The sequence below is a fragment of the Syzygium oleosum genome, unplaced genomic scaffold, assembly GCF_021117445.2.
Source record: "Syzygium oleosum isolate NSW1041296 unplaced genomic scaffold, Sole_v2.1 Sole_v2.16, whole genome shotgun sequence".
NCBI lineage: Eukaryota > Viridiplantae > Streptophyta > Magnoliopsida > Myrtales > Myrtaceae > Syzygium > Syzygium oleosum.
Window position 1 is genome coordinate 6,977,559 of NW_026607500.1, and position 19,975 is coordinate 6,997,533.

At 36.3% G+C, this 19,975-nt stretch overlaps 1 protein-coding gene across 2 annotated transcripts; it reads left to right on the top strand.

Annotated features, from left to right (window-relative positions):
• Window positions 1–1,983: 1,983 nt before the first annotated feature.
• LOC130140147 (disease resistance protein L6-like) lies at window positions 1,984–7,458 on the top strand. 2 transcript variants are annotated; one of them, XM_056318765.1, is made up of 7 exons: window positions 1,984–2,102; window positions 2,178–2,290; window positions 2,619–3,138; window positions 3,278–4,382; window positions 4,482–4,769; window positions 6,277–6,927; window positions 7,170–7,290. In XM_056318765.1, the coding sequence occupies exons 3-7, from the start codon at window positions 2,633–2,635 to the stop codon at window positions 7,188–7,190; spliced, it is 2,571 nt and encodes an 856-aa protein (XP_056174740.1). In that variant the 5' UTR covers window positions 1,984–2,102; window positions 2,178–2,290; window positions 2,619–2,632; the 3' UTR covers window positions 7,191–7,290. The 2 variants fall into 2 exon arrangements, with proteins under 2 accessions (XP_056174740.1, XP_056174739.1); XM_056318764.1 differs by having other exon boundaries at window positions 6,277–7,458.
• The last annotated feature ends 12,517 nt before the right edge of the window (window positions 7,459–19,975 follow it).

Below are 19,975 nucleotides of genomic sequence, written 5' to 3' on the forward strand. Positions count from 1 at the left end.
ATAATTTTTTTGAGCTAGGTGATTAGGACTAGCTGATGCTTTAATGGTATCAATGCTTGAGTTGGATGCGACCATTAGAAGCTAGAGCTGATGACTCTGAATATCAAGCAATTACATGAGAGTTTTCATGTTTCTACAATTCAAAAAAACCATACCAACTTGGATAGATGTGTGCTCATTGAAGTGTTGTCCAAGCCAAAAAGAGAGATTGATTGAGGATATCGGATTAAATGCAATCGTCTACAACTGTTGCTGGTTAAATGCGTTTTCTTGTTTTCCCTTTTACGAAGAACACATGAAACAGATAATCAGTAGAAGACAAAAAGTGCACCAGCTCACAACTCTACACAACCTTAATGGAGTTTCATATTACATGAAAAATTTTCTCGCAATAATTCCTCTTGATAAGTAGAGTGATAAAACTTAGTAATACTATTTCCTTTCCTCTACGATTTTCCCAGCTCTCTTGGTTTCCTTTCCTCTGTTTTGCTATGTTATGTATATGTCACGTATATTCCAAATTTTTACAGAGCAGTTTATTCTAGAGTTCCAAGAAAGGTCATGGAAACTCGATAACGGATAAGAAAAAGTAAAATCGTTTACTTTCATGATATATGTCGCGTATGTATTCCAAATTTTTAAAGAATAGTTGATTCTAGATTTTCAAGAAAGTTCACGGAAATCCGATAATGGATGAGAAAAAGTAGGATCATTTGTAATTACTTTCATGATATATGTCATGTATGTATTCAAAATTTTTAAATAACAGTTGATTCCAAATTTCCAAAAAGGCCATGGAAACATGATAATGGATGAGAAAAAGTAAGTTGGTTTGTAATTATTTTGACGACGGATCTTTAACTTTTTCTTTTTGTTGAGGGCTGGGAAAGAGGTGTTACTCTTTTCCACTTCACACGGTAGCCAACCATGGAGATTATATTGTGAGCGTCCTTGTTGGAAAGCTCCACGTGGGCTCTAAGAAATTAGTTATCAATGTATATTTAATTTTTGTTTAAAATACTAACTTCTCTTATCATTGATTAAAAATCTCTTCAAGAGTTGATAAATTTAAGGTGTAATAAAGAAAAGGTGAATGAAAATCGGTGAATAAAATAAGAAAATTTGTTAATTAAAAAAAAACTTGGTAAGTAACTCAATGAGTTGGTAACTCCAAACTATTTGATAATTTAATTAGAGAAAAATTAGCAAGTCACTATAATTAAATATGGTAATTTAAAAAAAGTTGGTAATTCTAAGGCATTGCTAAGAAATGCAAATAGAAGTTTTTAGACAATAAGAAAAGTTAAAAATAAAAAACTAAATAAATTGTCGGTAAGTAACTTAAATGAGAGTTAATAACCCAATACTAAGTAGTAACATTATGGGAGACAAGTCGGCGAATCACATTAACTAAGGCCGGTAATCTTTAATTAGAATTGGTAAATATAAGGGCTTCCAACCAATACAAATAAAAATTAGTAACCCAAATAAATAAGAGTTGCTTATTGAAAACTAATCGATAATTTAATACGATAAAAGTCAGTAAATTATTCTAAATTTAAGTTGATAATCCATACAATAGTTACTACAGGGATCACTACATTAGAGATACGTAGGTGGTGAGATAGATTTCCCTGAAGAACCTTGGTTGTTGTGCTTTCAATCAACATATAAGATTTATCATGGAAATCTTCAACATGAGATTGGGTGGTGAGATGCATTGACTACCCATATCCGCAGTAACCATATCACAATCTCTCTTGTAACGGGGCTATCTCAAGATGTTGGAAAACATGTCAAATGGGCTTGGGCTTCAGTGATAAGAGCAACCACCTCCCCCAACTTGCTTGATCTGCGCTTCCGTATGTCTCCTTCACCAGATCAACCTGATCTGTTTCACGCTCCTAGCTTCAGTTCGGCTTTTTTTGCTTCGAAGTACTTCAGGGTTTCAACAATGGCTGCCGCTTCTGCTTGTAATGCCGAGAAGCCGTAGCTGTCGCGGCGACATACACAAGCAATGGCTCCTTCCCCTATTTCTTGTACGAAAGATCCATCAACGTTCATCTCGGGCATGTCGCGGGATGGGGGTTTCCGACATTGGGGTAAGTCCATTCGCTGCCGTGATTTCGCCTGCGTTTTTGTTTACGCCATCCTCTGAGATCATGATTCATCGCCAGAGTCGAGTTCGATGAGTTGCTGGGGGTTCGGACTTTGAGCTCTGAACACGAGGTTGTTCCGTGCTTTCCAGATCTGCCGTGGCAACAGAGCAAGGAGCTCGAAAGTAACTGAGGTATGGCTGACTTTACTTCCTCCAAATTATGTCAACTTGTGGGGCTTAGGCCCATTTCTTAGTCCTTCAATCGTATCTTTACCACTTCTCTCGATCGATGCGGCAACACAATGGATATGGAAAAGGAAACCGAGCCTCACTTTCCTACCTGACCATCGCTCGTCAACCCCTGTTCCAAACGGAGTTCTTGCAACTTACTTGAATTGCATAACACTGCGTTTTCCATCATCCAAGTCTTGTAAAATCACTTTAAAATGAGTGCAGTTTTACACGTACATTGACGAGAAAAGCATGTCAAATCTTTTGTGATTTGCTTTTGGAATTTTAGCAGACTCAACTAAGATGGAAAGAAACAGGAGCTCTTTTTGGGAAACTGGATCCACAAGCCATGGCTCATCAGGAGCTGAGTTCGACGTGTTCTTGAGTTTTCGAGGACCGGATACTCGTGCAAATTTCACAGATTCACTCTATCATGCCCTGCTAGATAAGGGTATCCAGGTTTTCATAGACAAGAAGGGAATCGATGTAGGTGTAGAGATCGGCCCAGAGATTTTCCAGGCCATTGATGACTCGAAAATCTGCATTCCCATCTTCTCTAGGGGCTACGCATCCAGTAAATGGTGCTTGCGCGAGCTGGAACACATGATGGAGCGTAGGAAAACCAACGATCTAGAGGTTTTACCCATTTTCTATGACGTGGAACCCTCTGACGTGATGCTTGAAACCGAAGTGTATAAGGATGCGTTAACTCTGCATGAAGAAAAACACGGGCCTGAGATTGTGCAACCCTGGGCAGAGGCGCTCAAGGAAGTTGCTAGAGTCAAGGGATGGGACACAAAGAACCAAGGGTAAATTAACACACTGAACTCTGTCTTCTTGTTTCTTCTCCGTTTCTTTTGCTTGATTATTGATTATATTTTGAAGAGCATAATTTTTTCTTTGTTTTAGACCATAATTAACTTGATTATGTTGTGTGTGCTGACACAGCCATGGAGAACTCGCACGATTGATTGCTCAGAAAGTATTGGTTAAGCTTAAGGTGTCTTATGTTCATATATCTGATAATCTAGTTGGAATGGACGAATCAGTGGACGAAGTAGTAGATTTGCTGAATGTCGAATCTGAGGACAGAAGACTCATTGGAATTTGCGGAATGGGTGGAATAGGCAAGACAACTCTTGCCAAGGTTGTTTACCACAAACTTTTTACTAATTTTATAAGTTGTAGTTTCATTTCAAATATCCGAGAAGCATCAAAAAGTCTTGGTTTGTCAAATTTGCAAAGGCAACTAGTCTTTGATATCCTTGGCAATGTAGGAGTTGAACTTTCTAGCGTCGATCATGGGATAAATATGATCAAAGATAGATTCAAGATAAAGAAAGTTCTTATTGTCCTTGATGATGTAGATCATAGGAGCCAACTTATGGCATTAGCAGCAAAGACAGAATGGCTTGGTTCGGGAAGTAGAATAGTTGTTACAACAAGAGATAAAAGTGTTTTAAGTGGATTCCAAGATCAGTTGGAACATTGTTTGATTTATGAAGCTAAGGGACTCAAGGATCTCGAAGCTCTTAAACTCTTTAGCAAGCATGCCTTTAGAAGCAACTCTCCTCCAAATGCATTTTTGAGTCTGTCTAAGAAAGTTACTTCAAAAATCGGAGGGCTTCCTTTGGCAATTGAAGTGATGGGCTCATTATTGTACGGGAAAAAGAAAGCAGTGTGGGAAGATATACTGAAAAAGATGGAACATTACCCTCATAAGGATGTGAAGGAAAAGTTAATGTTGAGTTATGAGGTGTTAGATTATCAGCAACGACAAATATTTCTGGATATTGCTTGCTTTCTAGCTGGAGAAAAAAAGAGTTACGCAGATTACATGTGGTATGACTGTGGATTTTACCCGAATGAGGGGATTGAAGCTCTACTTTTGATGTCCTTGGTGAAAATTGGAGAAGACAATCAACTATGGATGCATGATCAGCTCAAAGACTTAGGCAAGAGCATTGTCTACCAAGAAAATTTTAAAGATTCAGGACAATGTTCACGAGTGTGGAATCATGAAGAAGCTCTTGATATGATCAAGAGAAAGAAGGTACAAAGTCTTCCTTGTAGAAATCTTCCTTGGATTGTTTTCCCTTCATTTCAAACATTATTTGGAACTCTCATTTAACTGACTCTTTCCTCATTTTAGGGAACCGAAATTGTTGTTGCGACCAGTATGAACTTTGGCAGGTCTAGACCAGCCACTGTTTTGACATCAGATGAATTTATGAAAGTGCCAAGTATTAGATTTCTTGAAATGGCTGGTGGGAACCTCTCTGGAGACTTTGAGGATCTCTTTTCAGAATTAAGATGGCTTTCTTGGAAGAATGGTCCTTCCATGCTGAGCGCGACCAACTTTTGCCCAAAAAATCTACTCATCCTCGACCTATCAAGTAGCCGAATAGACGAACTTTGGGGTGGTTGGACTCAACTCAAGGTATGTGCAAATGATTAAATATAACATGTTATATTTTCTTCCAGTCACACCAGGTCTTGTGTCTCATGGGGTTGTAGATTGTTATTTTATTGCTATTTTGTCAATTAAATTTTGTTGCCTTAATTCAAACAGACCTTGGTCTTTAAGAATGCCTAGGACAACAATCCCTCATTCCATAGGTTTGAAATACAACTGTTGAGTTTTCACTAGAAGTATGTCGAATCAAACATTGACTTTAGATGGATGTCAAAGATGTGATTGAATACATAATGCTACTTGCATATCCACGTTATACACACTTTGGTCGACGGAAAGAATGTTACCCTTGATCACTTTTATCTCATTCTTTTGATATTGCGTTCATAGATATTACGTTGTGTAGATGGAGAGAATGTAACATGTGTAGATTTTTCAAGATTGCTTTTTTCATTTTTATCGAATCAAACAATTAGCTTACCAAAAATAAAATAAAAATTAAGATTTGGTTGTTCGTCATTAATCTCAATTGCATTTACGGTTTTAGATTGATGCTATGTTACTGCTGTTTTGTTATTTTGGCAGATCTTCTCTTGATGACTTTCTTCGATTCAAAATGATTGTAGCTGCATGAGTAAAGGGTATTGTAATGTGTACATGTTATGTTACTAGAAACTACATTTTGGGTATCACAATTAATAAATGAAATGACTGGATTAGATATTCATACATATTTCGTAATTTCTGTAATTTATAGGATTGTTAAATCATCTATTGGAATATGACCGCTTAATATCTGTTGACTTACATTACTTTTTGAATAACATTATATGAACGTTCACGTTGTTTTGAGTTTCCTAATCATGCCAATAAGTTGTTAATAATTATTCAAATTGAGTGAAATAAGAGTAGTGAATAAGACTATCTATACTATACATAGGATGTGCTACCGAAGAAACACCAAACAATAGATTTATTTAGTACATCAATTCTAATATCGTACTCTTCAAAAGGTTATGTGGAAGCTAATAACGCCCTTGTCTTAATGAATGAAACAAAAAAATAAAAATAAAATAATAAACTGCAACGATAGATTAGTTGATAGTCAGAAGACATGTAAGATTATTTTCTACATTAATTTTTTTTTTATACATGTACATAGGCAAAGCTGCAAAATTTGGAATCATAAGTACTAGTGTTGGGAACAAAATCGGTAATTCCATGATGAAGTTGAAAAGAGATGTTATAATTTATAGGAGATGTGGTGTTACGTTCTTTTATCTTTTTATTATTCCATACTCGGGTAATTTGAAAAATAGATCTATTTTCTTTTATTTGTCATTGGGGACAATACTGGAAGAAATTTAAAAAAGTGAGACAAGTGATTTTGGCTTAAATTATAGAGGAATGCATATATACAGAGTATTTATAAAGTTACTTTGGTGGAATGCTTCCTTAGTGGATATATTTGTTTTAATCTTACATAACTTCTATAAATCAAACTCGTTTAATATACATAATGATTTGACAGGTGGCTACGAGATTGAAGGTCCTTAATCTGTCAAAGTGCCCCAGGTTAAAGAAAACTCCTGACCTCTCTGCATATTTTTCCTTAGAAATATTAATTCTAGAAGAGTGCAGGAACTTGTTAAGGATTGATAGATCTATTGGTCATCTGAGACGTTTGAAGCACTTGAATTTAAATAGCTGTACTCGTCTCCAAGTGCTTCCTGTTGAATTAGGTTCTCTGAAAGCTTTAACTGAGCTACTCATACGTAACTATAATTTCTTCGGAAGCATTAGTCAAGTCCCGAGATCTATTGGAGCACTCATAAAACTCGAGTGCTTGGCCATTTGTGGAGTTCCGGAGCTAACGACACTTCCCGACTCTATCGGAATGCTGCAATCTTTGGCTGAGTTGGATATCTCAAGCACAAGCATTAGAGAGTTGCCAAATATCATTGTCAATCTAAAGAGCTTGAAAGTGTTGAAGATGAATAGAAGTCGCATGCAAAAGTTACCCGAGGCAATGGGGATGTTGAAGAAACTTGAAGAGATCTATGGAGAGAATTGCTTGTGGCTAGAGATGATTCCTGGTGATATAGGGAGACTACCTTTCTTGAAGATTTTGAAATTAACACAAACTCGTGTGCAAAATGTACCACAGCTTCCCCAGAGTTTGGTAAGTCTATGTCTATCCTCAACAGCCATTAAAAAAGCTCCAAACATCACCAACCTTGTGAGTTTAAGGAATCTGGAATTATGTTTTACCAACTCAACCTCCATCAGAGCTTTTCCAAAGGCGAGAACTTACAGCCCATGTTGTATGTTGGAACTTCCAAATTTCATTGGCATAAGCTTATATTGGGGTCGCCTTTGCTGTCTAAAAGAACTTCAACTCATGGATTGTGACAACCTGTGCAGCCTTGGACAGCTTCCCTCTAGTTTGAGGAAACTTGAAGTTCGCAGCTGCAATCTTCTTGAAGTTGTTGACCTTTCCAACTTGGTCAATCTACAACTCTTGTTGATTTATATGTGTCCAAAATTGGTTGAGATTAAAGGTCTCGACAGACTGGAATCACTGAAAAGCCGTTCGATCGGACAGTGCAAATCCTTACGAAGGTGAGCTGATCTATCCAACTGGAAGAAGCTGAAGAGAGATTGGTGATGGGGATAACAAGTAGCTCGAAGAGATGATCTCCCACTCTAGCAATTGAAAAAGCTTGTAAGATCAGTAAATCCTGAATTTTGAGGCTTGGAGGAAATTGTCATCAAAATGTGACTGACTCATTTTACGATGATGACTGAGGTAGGATCTACAAAGAGGCAACTAAAATGTGACGTTCAATCTTTTTTTGAGTTTCTTAACAGGTGTTCTAGGCACTCTTCAACAAAATCCCAATTACATAAGTTTAGACTATCTTCTCGCACATTCAATCTCCGCCACGAAGAAAACTTATAAATATTATTAAGCTCTCGATCTCTCGAAATCTAGCTTGCTTTTTGCAATAAAGTAATGATCTATGAAAATAGTGATCAATGTAGCAGTATTTCTAATGATTCAAGAACGTTCTATTTCCGGCTTTTGCTGGTGTGGGAGTGCACTAGTGTAAGTAATTTGTTTTTTTTTTGGGTAAGGAGTGTAAGTAATTTGTTCAATCATGAAATGGTCAATTTTCTTAATAATATGGAGTTGCTAGGAGTTATACTCATGTACCTGTATACACACTCAATTAAGTGTGAATAAATTAAGAGCAGATATAGTTGTCCCCCGTGGTAGAATCTTATGAGTTTTCTTTGCTCTTATATATTACAAGAGTAAGCAATTTGTTGTTTTTTCACAACCACAGGAGATTAATTATCTTGAACATATAATTTGGTTTTCGGTACATTAATAGGGTCCAAGGGTTTATTTTTCTCAGATGATGTATGAATGTTTTAAGGAAAATCTTCTCATTGACTTTCTATATTTGTTTGTTAACTTTTTTATGTACTCAACCATCTAGCCTTAATCTTTTTCATGAAATTATGTGGAGATTGGCCATTTGGTTTTGGAAAATGTTTTTAACTTGATAATACTTTCTAATTTTCATTTTCCGTTTTCTTGTTATGTGTTTGGCTTGTAAAAACAAAAATTAAATTAATATGTATAAGTAATCTACTCCATAAATGAATTGATGTGTAAATCTTAATTGATATGTATCGACATTCATATTTACTGATAGTATAGATTATGGTACATCCTTATTCATCTAGGTATCTAGGATTATATTCTTTTATTTCATAGCTGAGTATTTATAGCTGAGAGTCTAGCCTCCAAGTAATATATATATAATCGTGAAGTTTTTCTGAAGCAATATTATCAATTACTGAATATATTTAAAAAACTGGTAAATATTTTATCCTTATTTTCTAATAGCAAGAACAATTTTTAATCTCAAAAAAGGATTTTAAATATTTTCAAAATCACTCGGTCACCACTGTCAACATAATTTAAAATGCTACTCTGTCCTTCCACATCTCACAACAGACCCATCAACGTCACATCTTGCGTCAATCATCATCTCTGTCCCACCCTCTACACATTATGCCACCGTGCTCGCGGCTGTCGCAAACAGCGGTTACTCTTCACCGTGGCTAATGGCCGCCCAACACCACGTTGCAACCAGTCCGAGATTGCGCCGCCGCCGCCACCATCACTGTGTGTGTGTCTCTCTCTCTTACCAAGAACTTGTCATGATCAAATATTTTTTTACGTTTGTTTGAAATGGGATGCCAAGGAAACAGTAAAATTCATTTATTGTGAACTTATTTTAAACTGGAAATAAGAAAATTGAAGTTTTTCTGAAGTTAGGTCGCCATTTTAAACCTCTTATATGAATAGATTACTTTCGATTGCTTTTGCAACTTGAAAGGGGAAAAAATGAACTCGAAAGTAGAAAATGTGTGCTTAAGTAGTATTATTTATCCATATAAATGCTAAATAGATAATAACAATGTCTTCTCTAAGAGTTAGTGTCCAATTTAAAAGGGATTCGATCCTTTCCTATGCACTCATTATGCTACCTGCTTATTACTTTTTTGTCCCTCTTCCTCCCCTCTCTCTATATTCAATCTAATTGTACTCCTTTCTATTAAAGAAATTTCTCACCTTAATAATAACATTATAATTTACATTAGTATACAAATATGTTACTAAATTAAAGATATATAAAAATATGTGTACTTTTTTTTTTGGAAAAAATACACATAATTTATATATCTTTAATTTAGTAACATATTACACATAATTTATAAATTATGTTTACTTGAATCATAGTAAAGAAAGAGATAAAAAAATCAGGTTAGCTATTCCATTAATAAGTTGCTAAAAAATTATTGATGTTATGCTAACACTACATTCTTATTGCAAATACGATAACATGAAGGTTACTTTATACACGAATCTTTGTATATCATTTCTTCATTATAGATCCGTGTAGCAATCCGTGAAGCACAGATTGCATATAATATCTGATCATAATTTCATGGTCTTTGAAATGATATAGTATTACTATTTACCAACATTTTAATGGACGATGCGTCCTACTTTTTCAGCATTGATTAGGGCCAAGGAATTATAGAATCCACTAACTCTGGCATTGAGTTGATTAGTGGTGATGGCTTATTAATTTAGATGATAACTCCCCTAGCTTTTTCATTTTAAGTTAAGATAATGTTCGGGTTAATTCCAAAAGAAAAGCGCTAACTTTATCTTGAATGACAATTTTGGCCTGAACTTTTTTTTTCGTCTCAATAAAAATCACCAACTTTTACTCGAGTTCCAAATCTGGCCACCGTTAACCAAAGCTTGAGATCTTGTAGATTGTTAAAGGCACTTTGGTAGGGCATAGCTTTAGAATCTCCTTCACTATACTTCCCAACAAAATCAATTTATTAATGTTTATCACTAGAGCTTGATATATTAAATGAGATCAATTGATTAATGTCCATTCGACGTAGACTTCGAAGTTTCAATGGGAGGGCTTGGGCTTATTTAAGAAAAAAAGGTTATGGTCGTGAGCTTGGCGGATCTCGTTGATGGTGTCTCTCGACGGGTGGTGATTCAAACCTTCAAATTACGACGAGACGGTGGAGGCTGGCTGGAAAGACTCAATCTGGAGATCTTTTTGACTTCCTGGTGAAGTAAAGGAGACCATGAACAATTCACATTTCTTCAGGCTGTGGCTTAGAAAAGAAGACAATGAATAACGCTTTAAATCCAGCTAGCAAGCGACATGGATTTATTCCTGAGGTGGAAAAGTCACTTGGGACAATTAACGATTCCAAGTCAACGGGGTCAGAGTTGGGATTTAAGTGAAAGTTGGTGATTTTTTATAAGATAAAAAAAAGTTTGGACCAGAATTATCACTTAATGTAAAGCTTGTGTTGTTTTTTGGAATTATGCCGATAATGTTCTAATAGTTTATTGGTTTGGTTGTGATTTGACAATGTTCAAGATTGTTTATGATATTAGGCCTTTCTTTTCATGAAACTCGCATTGTAGATTCAAAGGGAGGTGTTGGTTTAGGAGACTGGATTAGCAGTTTCTGATTTTGTTGCCCAGCCAAGCTTCTTTGGACCAGATTCATTTCTCTGGATGTCCGGGCACGCTCTCATGCGTATCTTGACTTATATTGCCCTCCAAAGAACATGCATCACCAAAATTCTTTTTCTCGAATTTGATCTTCGGTAGGCCATGAACTAAATCCTTTGCCAAAGAATGGAGATTCGTTTAAACTTGCATGGCCTAATTTTTTATGCCTACAATTTTCCATCGCAACATAAAAAAAAACAATATCCTTTGGAAGGATCAAAATGCTCCGAGGAAATGATGTACGCATTCTTGTGAAGTTTTCCATCAAGTTTCTCTTCGAAGGTATTCTTGTAGAAACTGTACATGTACAATGCTAAAAAATAATTTTTAAATGCGTCATGGGACTTCTCATTTGGTGTAGAATCGACGTTAGTGCTTTTACCTCAGCTTCTACAACGTTGGCCATCAAACATAGATTTGCAGCTTCTGCTTCATCCTCACTTGATTCACTTTTAGCGTCACTCCATGTTTACTTAAAGCTTTCTTTGTCTGCCTTTTGTAATTCCATCTTCCTTTGAAACTTCTCTTCCGAAGGAACTTTTTGAATTTACATGGAAGCATGTAGGCAAAAGTGTCAAAAAAGTCCTAAACCTTTTGCATTGATACCAATTTAGTCCTAAATCTTTTTTTGGTGCCAATTCAGTCATAAACCTTTTTTTGGTGCCAATGCAGTCCTAAACCTTTTGGTATTGATGCCAATTCAGTCCTAAACCTTTTGTATTGGTGCCAATTCAGTCCTAAACCTTTTTTTTGTGCTAATTTAGTTCCAAACCTTTTGTATTGATGCCAATTCAGTCCTAAACCTTTTACATTTGTGGCAATTCAATCCTAAACCTTTTTTAGCTAAATTAACCGAAAGGACTGAATTGGCACAAATACAAAAGGTTTAGGACTGAATTGGCACAAAAAAAAGATTTATGACTCAATTGACACCAATACAAAAGGTTTAGAACTGAATTGGCACCAATACCAAAAGGTTTAAGACTGAATTGGCATCAAAAAAAGGTTTAGGACTGAATTGGCACCAATGCAAAAGGTTTAGGATTGAATTGGCACCAAAAAAAGGTTTAGGACTAAATTGGCATAAATGCAAAAGGTTTAGGACTTTTTTGACACTTTTCCCCTTCATCTTTGTCATCCTCATCCGTGATCGAAACTCTTCCTCGTTGCTATCACCACTGTCTAAGGCGATTGCCTTTTTCTTTTTCCTATGGGCTTCATTTTCTTTCTCTACTTCATAAGACATTATAGAGCCAATAATTTCATTCTAAATTCATTAAAAATATTGCGATTTCAATCTTAAATCTATTGTTTCGACCAAAAAAAAAGTCTTAAATCTATTGTATGCATTCCAATTTGGTGCTAAACTTTTACTTGTCTCAATGTAGTCTTTAATTTTTAGTAAACTTCCAATCTAGTCCTCCCAGTGAATACTCGCCCGATATAGGCAACATGGCAATCCATTCATTGCCACCCGTCCCACGTATCATGGCTGGCGATCTGATGTGGACAACTTTACTTGAAATGACATTGTTTTGCATAGTTTTATGAGTTTTTCTAATTGTTTACTGTTTTCTTGGAAAGCTCTCTATAGGTTAAATGGATGTTGTGATCGACTCCTATTTGATTTCTACATAGGGAGTTTTTTCCGATTTGGAGATCAAGAAAAAGGGCTTTGTGGGGTTAAATGATGTTGCACTTGATGTTGCATTTGGAAGCGATGCAGATTTGCAGAGAGCTTGGTGAGCAATGGGAAGGGGGGATAAGGATTTGGGCGTGGGAAGGGCACGCGAGGTCCAAGGCGGAAGAGGATCAGGATCTCTGAGGCTCCCGAGGTGGCAGCACAGATGGCCTATTCCGCCAACTTCTGAGCTCTGCTGAAGAGGCAGTGCAGCGCGAGGTTGTTGCTCGACAACTTCAACTTAATCCTCTTTCCTAAAGATCAAAGATGAGGGGAGCAACAACCTCGCACGATCCGATCTCGAAGCCTTGCCTCGAGACATTCTGGTGAGTAATTTGTCTTTGATTTGCTTCAACGCCACTTAATTCAATGCAATGTTTATATTATGATGTGTTGATTCTTATTAGGGGTTTTAATGATTGAACTTTTGGATTTAACGGATTGGGATAATCTATCACGTTGAGCCGGACAATTTGATGCAACTATTTTGCGTGTCCAAAAAAAATTAGAGAAGCTGTAAGTTCATTTTGGAAGATGAACAGTAACAAGGAATGAAAATATATAAAATAAATAAAAGAAAAAAATCTGGAAAATTCAATGCTAGATTACCGGCTATGACAAGTAAGACGGTTAGCGATGGCTGAACCGCCATGTCAGCAATTTCAAGCGACACTTGGCCTAAAGGATTAGATTGAAATTTCATTTAAAGGTTAAGGACTACGTTGGATCATTCGAAAAGTTTAGAACCGAATTGAAATCGATATAATTTGGCTTAGGATTGAAATAACAATTTTCCCTCAGTATATCACTAGAAATAGTCTTATTAAGAGTGGCTAGGCGTTGATGATGTCCATGAAGTGAACGAACACATCCTTGCTGCTCTCATGGGGCTCCACCATGAAGAATACATTATTTAGTTGTAGCACGCCAATCTAGGTCTTTTTCACGCAATTAGTTCGTTCATAGGTGACCACCAATCGGTTCCGAATTTCTTTGGCCGTTTGACATGACGGAATTCGGTCGAATTCAGCATGGGCAACTGCACAATAGAGAACATGCCGTGAACTCATTTTATCTTTGGGAGCACTAGGGGTTTCCCCTATCTTCATTGGTACAAAGGATCCATTTTGCACAGCCACCTAAGTTCGTGGTCCATTGATTGAATGAACATGGCCATCCTATGTTTCAAATGAAAATAATTAGCGAGAATAATTAGCACCATTAAACAAAGGAGGTCGGGTAATCGGTTTGACCTAGTTCCAACAATTATTGGCATCCATCTTTATCGCAAAAGTATATCACTTTTACAACAAGGAGCCTACTACGATACCAATTGTTAGGCCCAAATAACCAACCAAAGAGGGAGGACCAATTTGTTTTTAAAGAAAACACAAATTAATTTTGTAAAATTAATCCCAATAAAAATTCCACTTCTATGAGTAAGTAAAGTGAACTAGCAATATAACCAATGGAAATTAAAGAGTATAAAGAAATAGAAATTGCAAAAGCGATTAATAGAGGCCCGGTGTGAGTCTACCTAATCCTCTTTTCAAGCTCTAACAGCCCAAATAGGATGAATCCTACTAGTTATGCCAAGAGTGCAATTACCGCCTTGTTTCAAGTGTAGAACTTGCTGTCGTGCAAGACCTAACTTCCTTCTACAGTAATCCCGCTATAAACTAGGTAACCATGAGACTCTCCAATACTTTGTTATACACAGCAATATCGCCCGAAACTACAAACCACACCTCTAACTATTTACAAAGAGTCCCTTACACAGTTTATCTTTCACGTAGATAAATGCCTTAATTATGTACATTATCTTCTCTCTGTGTTTACAAGTGGGTTTGTCATAAATGCTTGATTGTCTCGATTCAGTTTCATGTGATAGTGACCTGCCTCACAAGAATTCGTGTCCCTTCGTGTCACTCCTCATCAGTCTCTACTTTGACTATAGTCAGAGTCGCTCTGCGTCAGTCCCGTGTTAGCTCCATTGTTGGGCCATTATAGCGATTGGTCTAAAGGTCCACCGCATCAGCGAGCCATGCTGATCATTAGGCGGAACTAGCCTAAGGCATTCAAGGACCTGCCGACCTGGTTGAATCCTATTTGGACCATTTGAGGTTAGTTTTGTGATTTTTTTTCCTTCTGTAATTGAGATTTCGTTGGACTAATCTTGGCTGCTTTTATATTCGTGTTACGATGGAGAAAATCACGGACGGATTCAGAAATTTTCAGCAGCGGGAAAACCAAATAAAAAATTAAAGGTAAGTACAAATTTATTGATTCAATAGTAAATATATTATTTCTGTGCTTGAAAAAAAAATAGAATGATGAGTAAAATTTCAATTAGATTATGCTTAAACTTTGCACTTAAACCTTCATAAGTTATATATCAATATACTGCAGTTTGCGATCATGGTTGAAAAATAATGAAAGAGTAAGAAAATAACTAATTAAAGTGATTTCTCAACAAATTTGTGGGAGAAAACTTTACTGATGGTTGTGAGCACATCGATCCTTCCGTTGTCTAGAGCCAATAGTTCTAAATATCAAGCAATTACACGAGCGCTTTTATGTTTCTACAATTCAGAAAAATCATATGAACTTAAATAGTTGTCTGCTGATTGAAGTGCTATTGGAGCTAAAGAGAGAGATTGATTTAGGAGATCGGATTAATTGTCCTCTACAATCTCGCATGATCCTCTAGAGAACTCTTCAAAAAATGCATCGCGATCTAATAGTTTGGTGCTGGTTAAATGCGTTATCTTGTTTTCCCTTTTACAAAGAACACACACGAAACATATAGTCGGCGGAAGGCAAATGGTGCGCCAGCTCACAACTATACACAAACAACTTTAATGAAGTTTCGTATTACAAGACAAGCCATCTCGCAATTATTCCTCTTGCTAAGTACATTCATCGAACTTACTAATATTATCTCGCCATCTCGCATTTTCATAGCCCTCTTGGTTTTAATTCCTCTGTTTTGTTTTGTTACGTACATGTCAAGTAGTAGGTATTCGGAAGTTTTAAAGAACAGTTGATTTTTGATTTCCAAGAAAGGTCATAGAGACACAATAATGGATGATCGTTTGTGAATTCTTTCATGATTGACTTTAAACTACTTCTTTTTCTTGGTGGCTGGGAAAAGAATGTCACTCTTTTCCACTTCCCGCGGTACACCAGCCATGGAGATTTTTACCTTTAGAGTGTCGTTCTTGGAAAGCTCCTCGTGGACCCTAAGAAATTGGTTACCAAAGTCTTTTTTTCTTTTTTTTTAAATCACCAACTTCTTTTATCATTGGCAAAAAAAAATTTCTCATTATTCAGCAACCTTTATTTTAACTTTCTTAACAACATCTTACGTTTACCAAATATATATGAAATTACCAATGTTTGTTTGGTGACTTACCAATTCTATTACAGATTAAATAATATAATGGAAAAGTTGATAAATCAAGAAAAATTAAACAAGCGTTGCTAAGTAACCCAAATAAGAGTCAGTAACCAGTTGAAAATTAATCGAAGAAAAGGTTGATAAATCACTTAAATTAAAGTGAGTACTTGGAAAGTTTAAGGCGTAATAAAGGAAGGTAATTGAAAGTTGATAAAAAAAAATAAGAAAAGTTTATAATTAAAAATAAACATGGTAATTAACATTGGTAACCTCAAACTATTTGGCCACTCCAACTAAAGTTGGTAATTTTAAGTATTTGCTAAGAAATATAAGTTTGAAAACAACAAGAGAATATTATTTTGGATGGAAAGAAAACCAACTTCACCTAGTGCTTTGTACATTGAGAATCCCTGCATCGAAGAGTGGAAGGTACAACTTCATTTTTTCGAGTCTAGGTTTTTGTGATTGGGGATCTCTGCATCGATTCGATTCTAGGGTTTTGTTTCTGATTTTGTTTATTCAAATTGAATATGTTGTTTGGTTCACTGCGTTGGTTGGGGTGAGATAAATTTTTCGGGTGCCTCAGCACATGGTTTATGTCATGAACTTCAATGCTTGTGGTCATGACGATAGTGCTTGTAGAATGCATACAACAGAGATGATGTCTTTTGACTCATTTATGGCTGTTTGTCTAGATGACGGTGCGCTTCTATGCGCCATTAATTTGAAATTTCTTTCATGACTGATCTTTAAACTCTTTCTTTGTGTTGATGGCTGGGCAACATAGCGTTAGTCTTTACCCACTTCACACGGTGTGCCACCCACGGAGATAACCTTTTGAGCGCCTTCTTGGAAGTTTCCTCGTGGGCTCCAAGAAATTAGTTCCTAATTTCTTTTATGACTCATAAACCAATTCTCTTATTAGTTGGCAAATTTTATTCAATTATCACCATCTTAAACTTACCAAATTATATAGAAAATTACCCATATTTATTTGGTGACTTCGCCAGATTAAGTAATTAAATGGAAACGTTAATAAATTAAGAAAAACCAAATAAACATTGATAATTAACTCAAATGAGAGTTCACAACTGGTTGAAAACTCAATCGAAGAAAAGGTTGACAAATGAGAGTTAGTAAATTTAAGGCGTAAAAAAGAAAAGTCAATGGAAATTGGTAAAAAAAAAAAGAAAGGTTGGTAATTAACAAAAAAATTAAACTTAGCAAGTAACTTAAACAAGAGTTTTTTTTTGGGTAACCGAAAACTAATTGATAAATTAGATAGAGAAAAGTAGATAAGTCAATCTAATTAAAGTTGGTAATTTTTTTAAAAGTATAGTCATTTTAAGGCATTATAAAGAAATGTAAATAGAAGATTGTAGATCAAACCCAATCTATAGTAATTCTTGAAGATAGAAATGTAAATAGAAATTGATAACTTAACCATCACTCATTGACCCCTGTTCCACACGTAGTTCTTGCAACTTCCTTGAAATGCATCATACCGCCCTTTCCATCATCGAAGTCTTCGCAACCGTATCATGGCAAGATCGAAGAAAAGAAGACGAATTATCGTGGTCTTCCACATTGCGGGAAACGACGAAGGCAAACAATAAATTAAAAAGGAAAAGATGAGAGCCAATCGAGCTAGGATTGCTCGGTCAACATCAACAATAAAGAAAATCTGAAGCAAATTCTGGGAGAGCTTTACGTGAGGTTTGAGAGGGAAAGAAATATTGAGAGTAATATATGGTTATTTTAAAAGAAAGGGGGAGATTAATAGTTCACAAAAGCGATAATGATAGAAATAGTCGTTAAACTTTAGCCCAATATATAAAACGGTCCATGAACTTTTAATTTATTTAATGTGATTCATGGACTTTAGCCCAATATGTAATGTGTTCCCTAAACTTTTTATTTATTCAGTGTGATCCATGAACTTTTGGTATATATTCAATTTAAAACTTAAACTATATGAAAATATCCAATGTTGTCCATGAACTTAAATTAATAGAAGGAGTTCAAGAAGTAAATTTAATATGTATCAAAAATTCATGAATCATATTGAACAAATTAAAAATTCAGGGGCCACATTACATATTAAGCTATAGTTTAAGGATCACATTAAATAAAGTAAAAGCTCGTGGATAATATTACACATTGAATCAATGTTTGGGGACTATTTATGTCATTTTTTCTTAAAAAAACGAAAAAGTACAAAAAAAAAAAAAAAGAACACTCTAAAAAGACACGCTTAGGTGAGCAATGGGACGGCAGCTTCTGCACAACCCTCAGACACGCAACAATTAGAGAGACAAAAGAGGCGACTGTTCATCGTTCTTGGGTGTTCTCCGGTCCTTGTTCGCCGGCGTGGTTTGATTTCTCGGCGTAGTTGCTGCTTTCGTTCGGCGTTCTAGTTTGCTTTCTCCTCGAAATTCTCGAGACCTTGTTTGCTGGTGTCGATCTCTGCCTCCCATCCTTCTACCAGCGCCAGCGCCACCGCCGCTGCCCCTCACCGGTCATCGCGTTCGCCGCCGGCTCGTCCATCGTCGCGCCACCACCTCGCTTGCCGGCACGCTTCGTCGCGCTCAGCACGTCCTGCTGCAAGCCCGACGGCAGCTGTGCCGACTTATTCTAGCACCGCAGCTGCAGCCCCGGGCGGTTTCCGGTGATTCCAGGCGGCATCCCAGCTCCAGTTGACGCCACCGCTTTGCTGTTTTGTTTCCTCTGCTGCGTTTTGATTTCTTTTCGCAGGTTGCCCAGCGCAGACTAGCGTTGATCGAATCTCCAAGCAGGGTCCGGCGACCCCAGCTTTCCAGTTGGACTGCTCAACACCACCAACAAACCTTCACCGCTGCATCTTTTGTTCTAGCGAACCTGTCTGCAATTTGCTGTGTCCTTGCTGACTTGCCATCGTTGCTGCTTTGGACCGGGCGTTCCTCCTCACCGGTCGCCGTAAAGCTCCCGTCGCCAGCGCCGATTCCTGGAAACAAATACTTCAAACTAGGTGATTTCTCGAACCGATTCCATTTGAGTATTCGTTGCCTAGTTCGCAATTATTGATTATCTAATTTGATATTGTTTGATTCTAATCTTGATTTATTTGAGATTTTTAGACATCTCCATGTTAGCAAATTTCCCATTTCGATAATTCGATCCGGGTTTATGGATTGCATAACAAAATTTAAAAAATTTGATAATAATTTTAATTTTCCTTTATACGTAAATTTTTATTCAATAGAAAATCACATAAACAAATCATCCAACCTAAATCGATATAAAAATTACTTACACCTAAATTAGTCACAAATTCAGCTTTTTTAGATTTTATTTTTCTTGTTGCTTTTGACTAGTATAATAAAGTAACTCCGAAAAAGCAACACTTTGTTCATGACCATTACTTACGATCAGGCCACTCGATCTTAATGTCAATCAAGTCCCAATTCTTCATTTCTTTTCCTTTTTTAGGTACATGTGTTTCACATTTATAGGTTACTCAGACCTCGACTTCCACTAAATTATGTTGACTTGACTCGGGTGGGCTCCAGTCCAATGGAAGTGAAAAAGTGTGCCTTTGCTTCACCAAGACTGAAACTCTTTTTAATCACCTTTCGAAGAAACGAAAAGATGACACATTCCAATTAAAGGACAGTGACATGGTGCACAAGCATGAAAAGTAAAAAAAGCTAGTTTCGAGCTTTATTTTTTATGTTTTAATTTTTGTTTAATCTAATCTTTATTGCCGACACAATTATACATATTTCCCTTGAAATATATAATATTTCCACAAGAAATTTACTTCTGCTTTGTTCCTTCAAATTCAAATTTAATGGATATATCCGTGCATTACACGTAAAGATAGCTGCTTATTCAGAGTTAATTTCTTTTTATTTTGTTTGCTTTGTGTTTTTGTTGTTAATTCTTACTAGTTTTGAGATGGATGGAGTTTGCAACTCTTTCAGCTTTCCGGTTTCATTTAAGTTTGTTCAATAGTTTAGCTCCTTCGACGGGTG

Bases quoted from the DNA above. Each gene is read 5' to 3' on its own strand.
- LOC130140147 (XM_056318764.1), top strand. From the start codon at position 2,633: ATGGAAAGAAACAGGAGCTCTTTTTGGGAAACTGGATCCACAAGCCAT. The intron at 4,383-4,481 runs GTACAAAGTCTT...TCCTCATTTTAG, and splicing joins ATATGATCAAGAGAAAGAAG to GGAACCGAAATTGTTGTTGC. The intron at 4,770-6,276 runs GTATGTGCAAAT...ATGATTTGACAG, and splicing joins GTGGTTGGACTCAACTCAAG to GTGGCTACGAGATTGAAGGT.